The 21,798-nt window shown below is 43.5% G+C and overlaps 1 protein-coding gene across 1 annotated transcript in view; it reads left to right on the top strand.

The window, feature by feature from the left end:
- LOC126438167 (zinc metalloproteinase nas-13-like) overlaps positions 1–21,798 on the top strand; it is a gene marked incomplete at its 5' end in the record, with an annotated part of 66,283 nt that overhangs the window by 17,795 nt on the left and 26,690 nt on the right. Inside the window, one exon of the mRNA XM_050090543.1 lies at positions 3,499–3,804. Within this exon, the coding sequence (XP_049946500.1) occupies positions 3,499–3,804 (306 nt within the window). The remainder of the gene's footprint in view (positions 1–3,498; positions 3,805–21,798) is intronic.

The raw sequence follows: 21,798 nt of genomic DNA, 5'->3' as shown, positions 1-21,798 counted from the left end.
GGGCAGATGCAAGAGGGAATGGGGAATGCAAAAGGACTCAGGGGAGAGAAGGGAGGCAGAGAGAGGGTAGGCAGGGAAAAAACAAGATGGAAGGGGGGAAGAGGGAGCCCAAAAAAAGGACAGAAGAAGCGAGTGGGATGTAAGGATAAGAGCTGATAGGAGGGATAACTGGAGGGGCATCATCTGGGAGGGGGAGTCGACAGAAGTCACCATGGGAAAGGAGATGAAGGGTGTAGAGATGGGGGGTATGGGGGACATAACGGTGAAGGCCCAGCAGTGGGTGGGGGGTTGAAGAAGGGGGGAGCTACCAGGGGATGAGGGATCAAGGTAGCGGGAGATGTAGTGTATGCAGATATGTTCGAGGAATAGGAGCAGATGGGGGAAAGGAATCAGGTTGTAGAGGATCCGTGTGGGGGAAGGGAGGCATATACGGAAGGCGAGGCAAAGTGCATGGCGCTCAAGGATCTAGACGGACTTATAGAATTTGGGGGGTGGGAGTGGATATCCAGACAGGACTGGAATAACAGAGGATGGGACGGATTAAGGATTTGTAGGTGTGGAGGATGGTAGAGGGGTTGAACCCCCATGTCCGGCCAGAGAGGTGTTTGAGGAGTTGGAGGCGGTTGTGGGCTTCGGGTTGGATAGAGTGGAGATGAGAGATCCAGGTGAGGTGACGGTCAATGGTGAAGCCAAGGTAGGTGAAGGTGGGGGAGAGGCTGACAGGATGGGCGCAGATGGTAAGGAAAAAATCGAGGAGCTAGAAGGAGCGAGTGGTACGATCTACGATGATTGCCTGGGTCTTGGGTCTGTGTCATTGAGGCAGCGTACTATAAGCAGCAGAATGGTCTGGTATTCATGTTAGGAACAATCCGTGATGGTGATTGTGTACAGCCAAGCAGGTGGTCTAGAGGCAGGATGGCTAATTAAGCTCTTTTTATCGGCTTGTTCCAGATGTGAATAGCAGACCACACTGCATCAATGACACAGCCTGTAACACACAAGGGACACAGGGCACATGGTCAGAACCGTCATTGGTTAGCGCCATCTACCATGAAACGATGAATTTCCAGACACATGTTCACAGTACCCTTTTTCCTCCATTTACAGTGAGAAATCCGACCTTGCAATTTGTCCTTTCGATATTATTTACACTGCATGTCATACTACATCTTAAGAGCGTCATATTTGTTATTTGACCACACACGGATCTTCATGTTATGGTATTATCGAAATATCGTGTAAGTTGTCAAGTGTGATATGTAAGAAGCATTATCATGACGATCCCTGTATGGTCAAATTATGAATATGACACAATTTGCAGTCTGCACCAGAGCACTGATTCACAGTTTCAATCTGCCAGGAAGTTTACAATGACAACACGATCCGTTGCAGTGTGAAAATTCATCCTGCAATGACTCTCCCAGGCTGTGGCTAAATCATGTCTCCAAAGTATCCTTTCTTCCTGGAATGCTAGTCCCACAAGCTATGCAGGGGAGCTTATGTGGGGGGAAAAAAAAAGAAAAATAGAGTACTTGCCCACGGAATGCAAAGGTCCCTGGTTTGAGCTCCGGTCTGACACATACTTTTAATCTGTCAGGAAGTTATGAATATGATTTTCTTAATATTTAACCTACTATGAGACGCAATCTGACTAATTTTAAAAATTATAACTGCAACCGGAGCCCTGAGGAAAAAATGACATTGTTACTGAATCAAACAGTGTCTATCTGATCAAAAGTATCCAGGTAGACATTAGTGGACATTAATGCAGAGCAAGTCCACCCTTCACCTTCATGATAACTTGAACTCTACTGGGGACACTTTCAATGAGGTGTGTGAATATCTGTGGAGGAACGGCAGACCATTCTTCCTGAAGAGCCAAAACCAGAGAAGGTGGAGACGTTGGGTGCTCGGTTTTGGAGCTGACCCATTGGGTTGCGATCAGGGCTTTGGGCAGGCCGTTGGCAGGAACGTTATTGTCCACTAGCCTTTGCCTCACAGACTTGACAGGGTGCATTGTGACGCTGACACAATAATCGTCTCCGAACTGTTCCTGCCGCGCGGGATTAGCCGAGCGGTGTAAGGCGCTGCAGGCATGGACTGTGCGGCTTGTCCCGGCGGAGGTTCGAGTCCTCCCTCAGGCATTGTGTGTGTTTGTCCTTAGGATAATTTAGGTTAAGTAGTGTGTAAGCTCAGGGACTGACGACCTTAGTAGTTAAGCCCCATAAGATTTCACACACATTTGAACTGTTCCTCTACTGTAAGCACCATCGAATGCTGTAAAACGTTCATATCCTTCAGCATTTAACGTTTTCTTAAGCGCAATATGGAGACCAAATCCAACCCACCGTGTCTATGAATCACTGCTGGCACCACACATGATGGCAGGCAACGTCTTCCAGGCATTCACCTCCAGACTCATCCAACGGATTGCCACAGAAAATAGTGTGATTCATCACTGCAGACAACTCGTTTCTCGCTGTCAGGTGGCGTCAACCTTTACGTCACCTCAAGCGTCACTGGCACACTCTGTAGGAGGAGTTGCTCGGTCATTGTACCCCATCCTTTTTAACACCGCACAGACAGCCACTGTGCTAGTTGGACTGACGATAGCTCTTTGGAGCTCACGAGTGACTCCTTCCTCGGATCTCATGCTATTTTTGTGTAATGTCTCTCCTCAGTGCTGAGTGGTTTCCGTCCATCAGTACATAGGGTCTAGGTAGTCTTGGTTTAGCTATGGTTGTTCCTTACCATTTTCCACTTCGCATTACCAACAGTCGACTGGGGTAAAAATTTAAAATGGTTAAAATGACGCTGATGGATTCTTACTCAGCTGCCATCCAGTGACTAATCCACTTTCGAAGTCAATGAACACTGCTGATCGACCCGTTGTGCTGATATTGCTTCTCTGCTGCCAATACTATATAACTGATGTGAAGCCATCACACAACTGTTATTTAAGCAAGTTGTCAATCGTGTGATTATTACCATAACATGTTTCATGACAACATTATCCCATTTGCAAGGAAACCAGATAAAACAATGCTCCTTATATCTACAGACATTTAAGGATTACAGACATTTTGAGTTATAGTTTACCTTAACATTTTTTTTCACCATTAGCCGTTGTCAGAACTTAGAAACAAGGTGCACACGTGCACATCAAACATCACAAGTCGATGCATCCACCGTTTGTGCTGAGCATTAGGCTTCAAGTAAATATCATCGCTGGTAGGTGATGGCAGCGGCTCTCAATTTGCAACTGTACCTCGGGAACTGCGGCTGCACCGGCTTGTGATGTTTCAGGTTTTATGGTCTGAGTTGACAACGCACGTGTGCATCTTGTTTTTATGTTGTGACGAGGCATAATCCCACAAAAAACTTTCGCCTTATATAGGAGTGTCCGGATACTGTTGATCAGTTACTATATATGAATGTCGTCAGCACACTCCGTCGAGAAAAAGAAAAACGAGTAAAGCGTACGGTGCGGTTCCGCAGGTGACGAAGCAATGGCGAACATCAAGGGCGCGATGCGCGCCTACCACAAGCTGACGTGCGTCCGCTTCCGGCCGTACACGGGCCGCGAGACGGACTACATCTACATCACGCACGGCAACACGGGCTGCTGGTCGAGCGTGGGGCGGCTGGGCGGCGCGCAGGAGGTCAACCTGCAGGACCCGGGCTGCACCGGCACGCTGGGCACGCCCGCGCACGAGCTCATGCACGCGCTCGGCTTCCTGCACGAGCAGAACCGCTACGAACGCGACAAGTACGTCACCATCAACTGGCAGAACATCGAGCCAGGTGAGTCGAACTCTGTGCGCACGCCGCGGGGAGGCGTCGCAGTACACCTACATCTACCGGGTGATCAGAAAGTCAGTATAAATTTGAAAACTTAATAAACCACGGAATGATGTAGATAGAGAGGTAAAAATTGACACACGTGCTTCGAATGACATGGGGTTTTATTAGAACAAAAAAAAAGTTCACAAAATGTCCGACAGATGGCGCTGGACAGCAAAACGTCAGTGACTGCGCATGAAAATCGTGTATAAAAGGAGCTGTAATGAGAGAGAGAATACCAAAACCCAGGCGATCATTGTAGGCAAAACCACCCCTTCCTTCCCCCTCCTTGATTTCTATCTCACCATCTATGGCCGTCCTATCGCCCTCACCCCCACTCTCAAGTACCTTGGCGTCACCCTCGACCGCCGCCTCTCCTGGACCCCCCATCTCCGGACAATCCAAGCCAAGGCAAGCTCCCGACTCCATCTCCTCAAGCTCCTTTCCGGCCTTACGTGGGGTCTGGACCCCTCCACCATCCTCCACACCTATAAATCCCTCATCCGCCCTATCCTTTGTTACGCCCATCCGGCCTGGATCTCCACCCCCCCTACCTTTTATAAATCCCCTCAAATCCTTGAACACCATGCTCTCCGCCTCACCTATCGCATCTGTCTCCCCTCCCCCACCTGGATCCTGTACGACCTCATTCCGTTCCCCCACCTCCTCCTTCTCCTTGAAAGGATACGGATCCTGTATGCCTCCCGTAAATTCGATCCTCCTCATCCGCTCGTCTCGCCCATCCTCTCCGGTCCCCGCCCGCTGCCGTGCCTGTATTCTCACGTCCCACATGGTCTCCATCTCTCCACCCTCCTTACCTTATCCCAAGGTGGCTTCCGCCAGCTCCCCCTCCCTGATGATGTCCTCCTCCCCTCCATCTACCCCTCCTATCCAATATGATCCTCCCCCCCCCACTTCCTGTGTCTTTTCCATTAGGCACCCTCCCTCCCTTCTCTCTCTCTTTCCCTCATCCCCCTTCATCCACCCTCTTGCCCTGGGTTTCCCCTCCCCCTTCCTCCCTTCCCCCTATCTCCCCTACCTGTGGCATCTCTGCTCTCCCGCCTCCCTTTCCCACCCCCACCCCCCCTCCTCCTCTCTTGGCAGGTCCCCGGACTCGTACACGCTCTGTGGACATTCGCGCGCCAGAGATCATCGCCATCAGTGTCTCGTCTGTGTGCCTTCGTTTTGCGTTTCGTGTTCTTTCGCCGTCACGCCACCACTGTTCACGTGTGCTGTCGCAGTCGTCCGTGTTATGTGCGCCGTGTCAACAAGTGTTAGTGTTTTTTCTCGTCCAGCGTGAACGGCTTCATGTTTATTGTTTTTCGTGTCTACAGTTTTTGCCCGCCGTTTTTGTTGTATTATCTGTGCCACCTCTATGTCATGTATGTCATGTATTGTACCACTCACGGCTGAAGAGCATCGTACTATGCTGCTGACAGCCCGCCTTGTAAAAGGTGCTTAAAATAACAATAAAGAAAAAAAAAGAGAGAGAATCAGATGTGCCAGCAGGCGCAGCATGTTGACGTTACCTGAAAAGGCGCTTTTAGTGAAGCTGTATTATCAGAATGGGGAATGTGCTAGTTCAGCGTTACGATCTACATCTACATCTACATTTATACTCCGCAAGCCACCCAAAGGTGTGTGGCGGAGGGCACTTTACGTGCCACTGTCATTACCTCCCTTTCCTGTTCCAGTCGCGTATGGTTCGCGGGAAGACGACTGTCTGAAAGCCTCCGTGCGCGCTCTAATCTCTCTAATTTTACATTCGTGATCTCCTCGGGAGGTATAAGTAGGGGGAAGCAATATATTCGATACCTCATCCAGAAACGCACCCTCTCGAAACCTGGCGAGCAAGCTACACCGCGATGCAGAGCGCCTATCTTGCAGAGTCTGCCACTTGAGTTTGTTAAACATCTCCGTAACGCTATCACGGTTACCAAATAACCCTGTGACGAAACGCGCCGCTCTTCTTCGGATTTTCTCTATCTCCTCCGTCAACCCGATCTGGTACGGATCCCACACTGATGAGCAATACTCTAGTATAGGTCGAACGAGTGTTTTGTAAGCCACCTCCTTTGTTGATGAACTACATTTTCTAAGGACTCTCCCAATGAATCTCAACCTGGTACCGACCTTACCAACAATTAATTTTATATGATCATTCCACTTCAAATCGTTCCGCACGCATACTCCCAGATATTTTACAGAAGTAACTGCTACCAGTGTTTTTTCCGCTATCATATAATCATACAATAAAGGATCCTTCTTTCTATGTATTCGCAATACATTACATTTGTCTATGTTAAGGGTCAGTTGCCACTCCCTGCACCAAGTACCTATCCGCTGCAGATCTTCCTGCATTTCGCTGCAATTTTCTAATGCTGCAACTTCTCTGTATACTACAGCATCATCCGCGAAAAGCCGCATGGGACTTCCGACACTATCTACTAGGTCATTTATATATATTGTGAAAAGCAATGGTCCCATAACACTCCCCTGCGGCACGCCAGAGGTTACTTTAACGTCTGTAGACGTCTCTCCATTGATAACAACATGCTGTGTTCTGTTTGCTAAAAACTCTTCAATCCAGCCACACAGCTGGTCTGGTATTCCGTAGGCTCTTACTTTGTTTATCAGGCGACAGTGCGGAACTGTATCGAACGCCTTCAAGAAAAATAGCATCTACCTGGGAACCTGTATCTAATATTTTCTGGGTCTCATGAACGAATAAAGCGAGTTGGGTCTCACACGATCGCTGTTTCCGGAATCCATGTTGATTCCTACGTAGTAGATTCTGGGTTTCCAAAAACGACATGATACTCGAGCAAAAAACATGTTCTAAAATTCTACAACAGATCGACGTCAGAGATACAGGTCTATAGTTTTGCGCATCTGCTCGACGACCCTTCTTGAAGACTGGGACTACCTGTGCCCTTTTCCACTCATTTGGAACCTTCCGTTCCTCTAGAGACTTGCGGTACACGGCTGTTAGAAGGGGGGCAAGTTCTTTCGCGTACTCTGTGTAGAATCGAATTGGTATCCCGTCAGGTCCAGTGGACTTTCCTCTGTTGAGTGATTCAAGTTGCTTTTCTATTCCTTGGACACTTATTTCGATGTCAGCCATTTTTTCGTTTGTGCGAGGATTTAGAGAAGGAACTGCAGTGCGGTCTTCCTCTGTGAAACAGCTTTGGAAAAAGGTGTTTAGTATTTCAGCCGCCACTTTGGTCATGCTTGGCCTCCCAAATCCCCAGATTATTGGCTTTGGGGTTACCTGAAGTCGCAAATGTATCGTGATCGACCGACATCTCTAGGGATGCTGAGAGACAACATCCGACGCCAATGCCTCACCATAATTCCGGACAGCCGGCCCGAGTGGCCGTGCGGTTCTAGGCGCTGCAGTCTGGAACTGAGTGACCGTTACGGTCGCAGGTTCGAATCCTGCCTCGGGCATGGATGTGTGTGACGCCCTTGGTTAGTTAGGTTTAATTAGTTCTAAGTTCTAGGTGTCTGATGACCTCAGAAGTCGCATAGTGCTCAGAACCATTTGAACCATTTTTGAACTCTGGACATGCTTTACAGTGCTGTTCACAATATTATTCCTCGACTAAAGCTCTTGTTGAGGAATGATGGTGGACATATTGAGCATTTCCTGTAAAGAACATCATCTTTGCTTTGTCTTACTTTGTTATGCTATTTATTGCTATTCCGATCAGATGAAGCGCCATCTGTCGGACATTTTTTGAACTTTCGTATTTTTTTGGTTCTAATAAAGCCCGATGTCATTCCAAGCATGTGTGTCAATTTGTACCTCTCTATCTACATTATTCCGTGATTTATTCAGTTTTCAAATTTATACTGACTTTTTGATCACCCGGTGCATGAATACTATGCATATCACATTTAAGTGCCTGGGAGAGGGTTCATTGAACCACCTTCACAATTCCCTATTATTCAAATCTCGTATAGCGAGCGGAAAGAACGAACACCTATATCTTTCCGTACGAGCTCTGATTTCCCTTATTTTATCGTGGTGATCGTTCCGCCCTATGTAGGTCAGTGTCAACAAAATATTTTCGCATTCGGAGGAGAAAGTTGGTGATTGGAATTTTGTGAGAAGATTCCATCGCAGCGAAAAACGCCTTTCTTTTAATGATGTCCAGCCCAAATCCTGAATCATTTCTGTGACACTCTCTCCCATATTTCGCGATAATACAAAATGTACTGCCCTTCTTTGAACTTTTTCGATGTACTCAGTCACTTCTATGTGTTAAGGATCCCACATAGCACAGCAGTATTCTAAAAGAGGACGGACAAGCGCAGTGTAGGCAGTCTTCTTAGTAGGTCTGTTAGAATTTCTAAGTGTCCTGCCAATAAAACGCAGTCTTTTGTTAGCCTTCCCCACAACATTTTCTGTGTGTTCTTTCCAATTTAAGTTGTTCGTAATTGTAATACCTAGGTATTTAGTTGAATTTACTTCTTTTAGATTAGACTGATTTATCGGGTAGCCGAAGTTTAACAAATTCCTTTTAGCACTCACGTGGATGACCTCACACTTTTCGTTATTTAGGGTCAACTGCCAATTTTCGCACCATTCATATATATTTTCTAAATCGTTTTGCCATTTTGTTTTGATCTTCTGCTGATTTTATTAGTCGATAAACGACAGCGACATCTGCAAACAACGGCTGTTCAGATTATCTCCCAAATCGTTTAAATAGATAAGGAACAGCAAAGGGCCTATAATACTACCTTGGGGAACGCCAGAAATGACTTCTGTTTTACTCGATGACTTTCCGTCAATTACTACGAACTGTGACGGTATTCCACAAGTACGCAATTTCACTACAAGCCGCTTGTGTGGTACACTGTCAAAAGCCTTCCGGAAATCCAGAAATACGGAATAGGTCTGAAATCAGTAGTACTGAAATCACTAGTTTGTAACCATGTCAGCTGGCGCCGACGCTGCAACCTCAGTTGTCAGCATTGCTCCATTTACCACACTGACAATGCTACAGTTGATCAGAATGTAGGTTTCGCGACCGTTGGCTGTGAAGTTAATAGTTATCGGGTTATGGTACCGATCGACAGAGAGCGGCCAGTTCCCAAAAGAAGGCTTCAGCAAGAGGGTCGAGTCGATTAGGATTCGAAGTTTTTGAAAACTATACGATACGAAAACCCAAGAATTTCACGTGGATTTTTTTCACATACGACTTCGCTACTCTTGTTACAACACGGGAGCTCCCCATCCCCAGCTCGTGGCGTGACTATAGAAAACCACCCTCCATTTCTCTGTTGCCGCTCAATTTGTACACTACTTGCTAATATCTAGAGAACATTACCATGTACTACAATACGGGGTTTCACGGCCGGCATTTGCGTCCTTGGTGAATTTTGTTTTATGGGCGTTAGGTCGTGCTTTAAGGAATATTCTTCTGCCTAACGTTTCGTCTCTTAATGCTGGAGGAATCAACAGAGGCTAGAACAACTCAGAGAACAGTGCGGCGTAGCAAAAGGTGGGAGTCGAATGTAGAACGGGTTGTGTAGGCCTAAATGCTTAACAATACAGAAATATATTTACTAATCACTTTCAAGAACTCTACGCGCATACACCAGAAGACACAAGTAAGGTATTCAGCGTTCAAGTGAACAGAATCCAATACCTTAATATAGAACGCACGATAAAATGCAGTAATATGCCCCTGTGAATTTCACTAACTTTGCAACAAAGGAGGCAGCAAATACACCAAAAATAGTTCACAACAGTAAAAAGGAAACACGCAATAAACTGTCTTATACAGGAATACCAATACTTAAAATATACCCGACAAAGGCTGACACCCTGACTAACAAGCATTTAACAAGAGAGTAAAAATCAGTGATCCGCAAGTCGAAGTTACCCTCTGCTTCGCAAAATAAATGAGAATAACAAAATAATGAACATCAGTGACAAGGAGAAATTTGAATGTCCCTGAAAACAACAATAAAATAAATTTTTACAACTTTAAAACACTGGGTTCTACAGTTCCCTACCGCATTTGATAACTGTGATTCATTGATAAGTTAATTCGCACAACCCAGACATAATCTGCACTGCAAGAAGGCATTGACAACAACAGGCACAATTTCCTTTAACACTCGTAGGCAGAAACACACAACAATACTAGACTCCTGGCCGCTCTGTGCTCCCTGGAATCATGAAGCCAAGCACCGTGCGCTATTGCAGACGGATATGATGCCCCGTGTTGACAGCAGTCCATCGCCAGCCCCGACTGGAAGCTCACCAGGCTGCTTCGCTCCATGACATCCTGCTTCACATGTCCAATCAGCTGTTCTCTTCCGAAGTAGCTAGCTATGTTGTCTCCTAGCTAGCCTTCGTGATACTAATAAAAATTATAACGAATGCTGATAGGTCGCTATTACAAGATGTTAATGAGCTTCTTTATTGCGTTGACCGTGGTGTGAGATAATGTCCGAAATGTGGTATTCTCGGCACACTCTTGTGATTGCTGAATGCTGAGTTCTCAACAATTTTCGCATAGAATGTCCCCTGAGTCTAGCTTTTCCTACCAATCAGCTTTCAAAGTCTGTTAATTGCCGTCGTGAGGCCATAATCACGTGACCACCTGAGCACAAATGACAGCTCCTCCAGTGTACTGCCCTTTTATACCTTCTGTACGCGTTACTACCGCCATCTGCGTATATGCGCATCGCTGTCGCATGACTTTCGTCTCCTCAATAGAGACCCCAAGGATGTGTAGAGCGCCGCGCTGAATGGCGGCACGGTTTGAGGCGCCATGTCAAGGAATGAGCGGCCCCTCCCGCCGGAGGTTCGAGTCCTCCCTCGAGCATGTTCTTAGTATAAGTTAAAATTAGTTTAAACAGTGTCTAAGACTAGGGTCTGATGACCTCAGCAGTTTGGTCCCTTAGAAATTAACACACACTTGATCATTTCATGTATAGAGGCGTCTAGTAAAATAATGCTTTGAATGGAAAGTATTTCTATAACACAAAAGCAAAGGTATCGAAACGCTGTATCCAATTTCAACGTCTGCTGGGTAAAAGAGCTATACTGATTTATTGTTACCCTGATAATTATTATATTTGTTTTCCATTGCACATGTAAAACGTAAACTGGGATACCAAACGTTAAAAATGTCTGGAATATCTAAGATGTAGTGGTACAGAGTACTTCTGTACTGCAGTTTCTAATGCAAACGAGCATTAATACTGCTCAGGTTCCAATTTCTTTTAGTGGAGGTTTTCCCTACTTCTCTCAGCCATGGTACCGTGTATACTCTTTACTGACATCGTTCAGACCTCTGAAACGCTGCGACTTGGTTCAGATCTTTACAATTGGGTAATCTTGAAGATGATCCCGTACCATCTAGGCAAATCTAGAAAAGTCAGCAAATGTCTGTGGAGGTTTCGGACATACAAGAACAGCTGTTTCCGATCTCACGTGGATGGTCATTGCACTTCATGTCTTGTGATTGAGCTGACCAATCCATATGTTTGAAAATCACATCAGTCATGGAGATCACACTAACTCACCTCGATGAAGGCAAATATTGAGCATGAATATTGAGTACTAAGTTCATCCCGTAAGGTCTGTATCAATGGTTGAAGAATATCACTGGACTACTGCTGAAAGGTTAAATTACCTCAAACTGATATCAAAGGTGTACGTAGATAATGCATAATCCCAGTCAAAAACAAGACACCACCCCTTCCAAATACATTGTCGGACGAAAATCATAACATTCTTTGAAAATCATCAAAGTTTATCAAAATTCGTCTTAGAAACATTGCGTGTGTAATACATGAAGTGTTTACAACTGCCGCGCGGGATTAGCCCAGCGGTCTAGGGCGCTGCATTCATGGGCTGTGCGGCTGGTCCCGGCGGAGGTTCGAGTCCTCCCTCGGGCATGGGTGTGTGTGTTTCTCCTTAGGATAATTTAGGTTAAGTAGTGTGTAAGCTTAGGGACTGATGACCTTCGCAGTTAATTCCCAGCCGGCCGGAGTGACCGAGCGGCTCTAGGCACTACAGTCTGGAACCGCGCGACCGCTACGGTTGCAGGTTCGAATCCTGCCTCGGGCATGGATGTGTGTGATGTCCTTAGGTTAGTTAGGTTTAAGTAGTTCTAAGTTCTAGGGGACTGATGACCTCAGCAGTTAAGTCCTATAGTGCTTAGAGCCATTTTTAGTTAAGCCCCATAAGATTTCACACACATTTTGTTTTTTACTGCTGACTTGGAGGTAGCAAGCGTGGACCCATGATGAATCATCCAAATTAGTACACAGTGTAATCTCCACCGACAAAATGTCTGCACTGGTTCTGGTATGGAGCTGACAATTCAGTTGGATAATGCATTTCGGGATACGTTATTCTACATCTGCAAGACCTATTCGCTTAGGTCTGGAATAATTGTTGCGTCCCACATATGCTCAATTGGAGGCTAGTTCTGCGATAGTATTTGGTGCAGGTCTTGCAGAACAGTTTGAATTTCAAGAACAGTGAGCTGACGTACATTATCCTGTTGGAACGACATATCCCTGATGCAAGAAAAGCACAAGAACTAGTCAGACAACGTCCTAAACCTACAGAGCGCTGGTCAGAGTTTCTTTCTCGCATCACAAATGCCATAAGGACTCGGGTGCAACCAATGACTTTATTTAATGAGTAACTAAACGAATCTCTGTGCTATATTAAACAGTCGGTGTCTCTCCATCTATTGATGAATGGCAAGCCGTTATACTAGTGCAGCAGTTGTCTTATTGGGCACTATAACCACGTTAGTTTGAGGATTTTAAATTAATAATGCAGAGTCGTAATAAAGCACTGTCGCTCTCTCATCAGTGAGATGCGGGACAGTGGAATATATTTCCCACTTTTGTTAATTTATCTCTGGTCGTGCGTAGCAACCCAAACCACTGTATATCCGGTGCTTAACTGGCGTCATAGAAACTTGTAAGATGAATTTAGAAGCACTTTTACACAGGCACTTCGTTTTATCTCATGAAATTATACAGAGTGAATGGGAAAACATCCTCTTCTAAACACAAAAGTGGGAGAAAAGAAAACTTTCTGATATGTTCAGAATGGGATTAAACAGCTTTGTTATCACCTTCATCAACATCATAATCACATCATCCTGATCATCTTCTTCTTTCTTTTTCTTCTTCGTTTTAATCATTGGGCTTTTTTTGTTTTGCCTGTTAATACCGATCGCTTCCTTGGCCTTCCTCTACTTCCTCTCCCAACTGGGTTAAAGCTTCCTATCTGGAGATATAATATTTCTACATTCATTCTTTCAGACGTTCATTCCAGTTTCTCTCTTTTTCTTGTATTCGGTTTATGTGGAACCCGTTACTGCTCTTAGAAATCTCATCTCTGTTGCCTCTATGCGACTTTCTTGGTATTTATTTACAACCCACGATTGACGTCTGTAAACAAGCGTTGGGAAAGCCACTGTCTTATAAAATTTTAATCTGTTTTATTACTTGGTCACATGATTGTTGTACCACAGATGTTTCCAAATCTTCGTTTCCGGCATACTGATATGTGACGTCGCAATCGAAATACCTAAATTGTTTGACCTATTCTATTATTAATCACGATTTAAGACGTACAGGTTATTTTTCTTTAAAAATATTTTTTCCCCTATTTTCTGAAATCACTTTTCTTGGATCTTACTTAATAAATATGTTTCCCTTCACGTTCTTTATCTGCCATCAGCGGGGCGTCGTCTGCATTTGAAAGGGAATTCAAGCGTGAATTTTATAATTCTTACTCACCCCGTTAAAATTTCATTTCATTTTCGGACTGCATTATCTAAATAAATGTTAGCACTGTTTGTGCGGGCGAGGAGGTTTGCATGCTCCGGATCCGCAGTGCAATGCTGGCGGTAGCTTATGTTCCAGAAGGGTAACGCAAGTCGGTCAGAGGAAAGAGAAAGATCCAGACGAAGTGTGTCCCTCATAGATTATTAGTCCCTTTCTATCATAAGCCAGACGGAATGTGTCCCACAAATGCTTAACGGTTCCTTGCTATTCTAAGCGATCCCTACTATGTCCTTCTCCAATCACCTCCAGTTATAAGCAAGGGGTAAGGGAGACTCCTAGGCTTAGTGAAGCCAGGCTCCCTGGGTGAGTAAAGCCTTAAAAGAAAATTGGGCAGTCCTCTGTCCAACTATGCTAGCGCAGCGCTCATAGGGCGGTCAGTTCAATTTGCCCAGTTACACCGAGGTGACAAACGCCAGGGGATAGCTCCTAATATCTTGTCGGACCTCATTTTGTCATGCTTAGTACTAGCAACTCGACGTGGCATGTACTCATCAAGTCGTGGGAAGCCTACTGCAGAAATAATGAGCCATGCTGCTATAGCGGACCATAATTGCGCCTGGGTTGTCAAATCATTTCGTCGCATTGTCCAGAATGTTCTCCAATCCCATCGCGAACAATCCAGGCCCACTGTGACATATCGCACATTGTTTGGGAACATGGAGTCCATCAATGGCTGAAAATGGTCTCCAGGTGGCCGAATATAACCATCTTTATGCCAGTCAGTGATCGGTTCAATAGGAACAGAGAACCCAATCTATTACATGTAAACACAGCCCACACTATTATGGAGCCACCACCAGTTTGACAGTGCCTTGTTGACTACTTGGCTCCATGGCTTCGAGGAGTTTACAGCACACTCGAACACTACTATCAGCTCATGTGGAACCACCAGCAGCTTCACCAGCTTGCATAGTGACTCGTTGACAACTTGGGTCCATAGCTTCGTGGGGTCTGCGCCACACTTGAACCCAACCGTCAGTCCTTACCAACTCAAAACGGGGCTCATCTTACCAGGCCCCAGTTTTCCAAAGGATTAGGGTCCATCCGATATGGCACGAGACCAGGAGAGGCGCTGCAGGCGATGTTGTGCTGTTAGCAAAGAGACTCGCTTCTGTCGTCTGCTGCCATATCCCATTAACGTCAAATCTCTCCGCACTGTCCTAACGGATATGTTCATCGTACGTCTCACATTGTTTTCTGAGGTTATTTCACGCACTGTTGCTTGTCTTTTAGCACTGATAACACTACGCAAATGCCGCTGCTCTCGGTCGTTAAGTGAAGGCCTTCGGCAACGGTGTTGTCTGAAATGTGATATTCTCGACACATTCTTGACACTGTGGATCTCGGAATACTGAATTCCCATGCGTCCAGCTCATACTACCATTCGGCGTTCAGAGTCTGTTAACTCCCTTCCTGCGGCCATAACCTTATCAAGTGAATCACCTGAGTACAAATGACAGCCAATGCATTGCCTTTTTATCCTTTGTGTACGCTGTACAGCCGCCGTCTGCACATGTGCAAATCGCCAGACCATGACTTTTTTCACGACAGTGTAATAAGGGTACCAGTACCCAAAGCAGCCTCGGACCAAGGTCACACTTCTTATCCGTTGTACGAAAATCACTACCGGTTGAGTGGTCTTTTTTCTGTGCCTGACTCACGTAGAAAATGGAATTTGTGTCACGACATTTCAGGTGGCACGTTTTCAACTGAGGAGTAATTTAATTAGAAATTGTACAAAGAAGCAATGGAAGAAATGAAAGAAATTCAGTGCCTAGGGAGGATATTCGAATGATAACGTCCTCAGACTACATAGTTACCTGGTCGAAAGTAAGGGCAACTTCGAAGTGGTGAATGCACATAGGTAGATAGCGCAGTGGTTAGTGCAATCGATTCTCATTCACATCTACATCTACATGGCTACTCCGCAAATCACACTTAAATGCCTGGCAGAGTGTCATCAAACCACCTTCACACAAATTCTCTATTATACCCTTCTCGAACAGCACGTGTAAAAAAAGAACACCTATATATTTCCATGTGAGCTCTGATTTCCCTTATTTCATTATAATGTTCGTTTCTCCCTATGTCGGTCGGCGTTAACAAAGTATTTTCGCATTCGGAGGAGAAAGTTGGTGATTTAAATTTCATAAGAAGATACTACCGCAACGAAAAACGCCTTTGCTTTAATGATTTCCACCCCAAATCCTGTATCATGTCCGTGACACTCTTTCCCCTATTTCTTGATTATACCAAACGTCTTGCACTTCTGTGAATTTTCTCGATGTACTCCGTTAACCCTACCTTGCAAGGATCGCATTTCACGCAGCACTACTCCAAAAGTGGACGAACAGACGTAGAGTAGGCAGAGCTATTGCATTCTCTGAGTGTTCTGCCAATGAAACGCCATCTTTGGTTAGCTTCCATACAACACTTTCAAATGTTTCAAATCCCTATCTGGCCATCCAGAGATAGATTTTCCGTGACTTCCCTAATTCGCTTGAGCGGAATGTCTGAATAGTTTGTTTAAAAAGGACACATCAGATTTCGTCCCTCATGCTTGTACAAACCGAACGTGTGCTCTGTTTCCACGACGTCGCCATCGACGATACGTTAAACTCCTCTTGCTTCCAGTTCAAATGAAATTATACTTGTCGAACGTGACTTCCTGTTCCTTATATACTCACTCTGAGAGTGGAGTGGAAGTTGGACACTAAAATGAAAGCAGAGGAATTGGAATTGCACGTCTGTAAAGCTGCGAATACTAGGAATGAATTACTGACAACAACTAGTGAAAACTTCATATGGAGGAAATACTGTGACGGATATCAGGAACTAAACGAGGACATATTGTGAAAAGGTTTGTAAACGAGTAAGGCAAGCAATAGTGACCATATGGTTCTACATCAACTATACTGTAAACCACTGTGAAGTACGTGGCAGAGGGTACTTCTCATTGTAGCAGTTATTACGGCTTCTACCCATTACATTCAAGTATGGAGCGCGGGGAGCATGATTGTTTAAATGGCTTTGCGCACATTTTGATTGCTCTTATCTTGTCCACACGATCCGTATGGGAGCGATGCGTAGATGGTTGGAGTGTATTCCTAGATTCATCACCTATAGCTGGTTCGTGAAATTTTGTGAGAAGGCTTCCTCGAGGTAGTTCGCATCTATCTTCGAGAGTGCGTCTGTTCAGTTTCTTCAGCATCTTTGTGATACACTCCCATGGATCAGACGAAGCTGAGACAATTCATGGGGCCGTTCTATGTATGTATTCAGTGTCCTTTGTTAGTCCTATTTGGTACAGTTCCCACAAATTTGAGCAATATTCTAGATCGCACAAGTGTTTTGTAAGTAATCTCTTTTGTAGCTTGATTGCATTTCAGTTGTATTCTACCAATTAATCCTCGACCTGGTTTACCAACGACTGAACCCATGTGATTGTTCCATTTCATATCCCTAAAAATTTTATTTATGGATTCTTCCGTCGTTTCTTGGTAGAACAATTCCATATTGAGGGTTGAATAACACTTAAGCGTTTTATTTTTTCTGCAGATTTTTTATTTGTATGAACTAGTTTTCGGCTTATTAGGCCGTCTTCAGGTAACTACTGGCTATTGTTTACAAGGAGCTTGAGTTCTTACGAACCAAACATTCTGGACTAAGATACAAATTGTTACACAAAGGTATGTGTATGATTGACGAATGCCAATGGTGACTCGTTGCCATAGCAGTCAGAGGAAGTGAAGGGCACAATTTTAAATTTCTGAACATTAAGTTGAAAATCTATGCAACATTTACAAATCTTATCAAGACCTGTCTGGATATTTGTGCGGTATTGTCAGACAGTATTTCATTGCAGACAGCCGCATCAGCTGTGAAAAGATTGTTTATGGTATTCAACAGCAACCAGCCACACGTAAGTTTCACATTACTTTATTGAAAAAGCACCGTTAGCGGATTCGAATTAATACAATTCAACAGCAGAGGACTTTCACACTTTCGTCAAAAGACATCTTATGTTGGTTTCCTCGTGACTTGACCCTACTGTACGCCATCTACAGTCTTTACTGCACGACAACTACGGTCGCCATACACGTCTTTATTCGATAAAACTGCGTCTGTGAAAACTCTGAGGTTACTGTTAATACTATCCTTACAATTTGTCGTTAATTTAGAGCACGGCTAGCAAGGGTCCCAACCCACTTCCACGGTGCAAGGCTGAAATTATTTCTACGTTTGTAGATGACTCTCCATCCAAGAAAAATTGTTGCGTCCTTCCCGCCAAGATATCCTTAAACCAGTCACAAATTTCTCTTGACACAACGCACAGTCATACTTTCGATGATACGCGTATATGTGGTAGAGAGTAAAATGTTTTTTGCAACTCAAGAAATACTGCCTCTGCAATATGTTCACTGTCTGTATATATGGAGGAACCATACCGTCACGAACATCTCACTGGGTACACATCTGTCAAGTGCATGCTCAGCTATTTAACTTGTGCCACTCCAGGTTTAAACGTTTCAAGTAGCTCACTGAGATATGCTACTAATGCCTCCATATCTTGTCTGCTGACCGTATAAGTCCTTCTACTTGTTTTACTTGCCCTTCGCACTTTCGATAATCATTGTTGATACAAATGCATCGTGGTCACTGATCGTGATGGCGACTGGAGAAATACAAAAAAAAAAAAAAAAAAAAAAAAAAGAATATGTCCTGTGGATAGGGAGGATTCGTCACCTGGCTGTTTAGTGGCTTGTAGTGTACTATCTAGGTTCGTTGCGATAGTAAAATGAATGGCAGTTTGAGGGCTGCCGCACGTACATCTGAAATAAACGGTCTGTGTACTGAGATTACACTATCAGTACAGTTGGTGGCCCACTACACACACACTTTTACTAGCAGCTGAACTTGTCAGCTGGCCTTCAATGGCTATATTTTCCCTCGAGTACTGTTTCACTCTTTCGCTCTAAATCCACCTCATTACTTTCTCTTTCAGTCTGTTTCTTTGCAAGTGTTTTAAACTTTTTGCATTGTTATTTTGTATCCTTTGTGTTCCACCATTTTTTTATAATACTGTTATCATAATCCTACTTGCATGTTTGATTGATCTGCCTGTTCTTTTCTCCACAGTCTTCTAGGAAGGCCCAGAAATCTGCTGTTTAGATAGGTTTTTCATAATATGCCTCGTTAGACATGTATCACCCGTTATAAGAAAATTAAAATATTATTTTTATAGATTCTTCGAGTTTGTTTTCTTTTGATGAAAATATTCAGTTATAATTGCGGTCATGTCTGCTTACGTAGTTGAGTGGTGTACATAGGTTGCGACTTCTATCGTTGGTTCTCAAGATATACGCTGTGCGCCCATGCAGCATTCCTTGGGGATCTTCACATGACAACTTATAGGAAGGGTCTTTTTAACTACGGCGTAACCTGAGGAACTAAAGAATTTGCTGTAAGCGTGTCATCTGTGAAGTGAGACGTTAAGCAATCCAAGAGTTGTTCATAGGAAGCGTTGTTATCTGAGATTATTTTGTTGCTAGATTTCAAGATCATTGGACCCATTCCCATCGCCATATGCAGTATTGTCAATTTCTAGTAGGAAATACCAAGATGGAGGAAGTAGATCACAGGCAATAATTTAAAATGATCTATAAAAATGGTGGATGTATGCAACTAATAGTATATAGAAATGGAAGGGAATAAATTTTATCGGGATATCCAGAAATACGTCAGTTACGTCGAGTAAAAAAATGGTGACAAATTCGAATAAACCTATTAGCTTATTTGAAATCAATACCGGGAAAATTTAGGTGGATCAGATGATAGATCTAATGTGCTCTCTTAAGAGAAAAAATCGGAGGAAATTCAAAATACGTTAACTGCACTAAGTTAAAATGGCAGCTAGATGACGCTTCTTTCACAGTGATTTTCCCCCCCCCCCCTTTCCCTATCACGTACCAATAAGTTTCAACTTGCTCTTCGCCTACTCCTCCTGTTTTATGTTTTATATTCTGCAGTTTTCAACGAGTGACAATTCTGTGACAGTGACACAGGTCTCTCCTTGCCTGACACTTGAAGTAGATTTTCCTCTCGATAGGCAAAGTTACCAAACAACATTACGTTATATTTTTGCATATTGGACGCAAGAACAGGTCATATCTAAAGACTCTTGAGATGGAAATTTCGAACAATTTTCTCTAATTTCGTTCGTTTACCGTTTTAACTTAGCAGAAGTGGTTTACTTCTGCTGTCTGCGATTTTTTCCCATCACAAATCTTTCAGCAATGTACAAGAGAAGGACAGAGAGTCAATGACCTTGAAACTTAATATCCCTGCGAACGTTTCCAGGACTGTCAGTAGTTTGCTACAGTTATTTTGACAGTGGAAGGATCAGTAGAGGCGGAAAATTAGAGAAAAACACAGAGAGTAGGCGTGCAAAATAAGCCATAAAGCTGCATTGTGACGATTCCGACTGAAGCTCGTGAAAAACTTAATGTCTCGGTGGTACCATCTTTTGCTACTACTGCAGGATGTGTAATACCTAACCACGTTATTATTGGTTAAACTGCTATCGCAACAATAACAGCCTAAAGTAAACATGTACATAACAATTGCATCATAACTTCTTCACTTTGTATTTATCTTAAGATATGGTGCTGCTGGTCCAGTTATTAGTAATAATAAATGAACGAATTGCTTTATCTTGCGTTTCAAAAGTGCCTTTTGCAATTAAAACTAGGCAATATTTCATCATGTAACCCGATGTGTACTATGTCCATACAACTTATTACTCCTTAATTGCTTTTCTTTAATTCTTATTCGCATTTCTTTTACTAGGCATTAATAACAAACTGTTTGCTAAGTTATTCTGGACGGCAACTCTCATTGAAGGGTACTTCATAATTTTCACATATGCTGTTATGTGCACTAAGTACTATTGGCCATTCTCAGTTTTACCTTGTAGACTTCGTTTGAATTATTTTGGTAAATTCAAACTTGTTGATAGTCGTCCTCAACTCACTCACAAGGTAATAATTTATTTTATTTTTTATTTATTTATTTATTGTTCCGTGGGACCACATTTAGGAAAAGTCTCCATGGTCATGGAACGAGTCAATACATGAAATTATAACACGATTATAGAAACAGATAAAATGAAATATAAGAAACATATTCAGGCGACAAGTCGTTAGTTTAAATAAAGAAAATCAAGAATGTAACACTGGAATTTGCTTAATTTTTTAGCTCTTCCAGGAGCTCCTCGACAGAATAGAAGGAGTGAGCCATGAGGAAACTCTTCAGTTTAGACTTAAAAGTGTTTGGGCTACTGCTAAGATTTTTGAGTTCTTGTGGTAGCTTATTGAAAATGGATGCAGCAGAATACTGCACTCCTTTCTGCACAAGAGTCAAGGAAGTGCATTCCACATGCAGATTTGATTTCTGCCTAGTATTAACTGAGTGAAAGCTGCTAACTCTTGGGAATAAGCTAATATTGCTAACAACAAACGACATTAAAGAAAATACATACTGTGAGGGCAATGTCAAAATTCCCAGACTATTGAATAGGGGTCGACAAGAGGTTTTCAAACTTACACCATACATAGCTCGAACAGCCCGTTTTTGAGCCAAAAATACCCTTTTTGAATCAGAAGAATTACCCCAAAAAATAATACCATATGACATAAGCGTATCAAAATATGCGAAGTGTACTACTTTTCGTGTTGAAATGTCACTTATTTCAGATACTGTTCTAATGGTAAATAAAGCGGCATTTAGCTTCTGAACAAGATCCTGAACATGGGCTTTCCACAACAGCTTACTATCTATCCGTACGCCTAGGAACTTGAACTGTTCCGTCTCGCTTATAAATTGCCCATTCTGTCTGATTAAAATGTCAGTTCTTGTTGAATTGTGGGTTAGAAACTGTAAAAACTGAGTTTTACTGTGATTTAGCATCAATTTATTTTCCACAAGCCACGAACTTATATCATGAACTACATTATTTGATAATGTTTCAATATTACACACAAGATCCTTCACTACCAAGGTTGTGTCATCAGCAAACAGAAATATTTTTGAATCACCTGTAATACTAGAAGG

This window comes from Schistocerca serialis, unplaced genomic scaffold (assembly GCF_023864345.2).
Source record: "Schistocerca serialis cubense isolate TAMUIC-IGC-003099 unplaced genomic scaffold, iqSchSeri2.2 HiC_scaffold_1261, whole genome shotgun sequence".
In the NCBI taxonomy this organism is placed as follows: Eukaryota; Metazoa; Arthropoda; class Insecta; order Orthoptera; family Acrididae; genus Schistocerca; species Schistocerca serialis.
The sequence above is the reverse complement of the archived record's forward strand: the minus strand, read 5'-3'. Positions and strand labels throughout refer to the sequence as shown.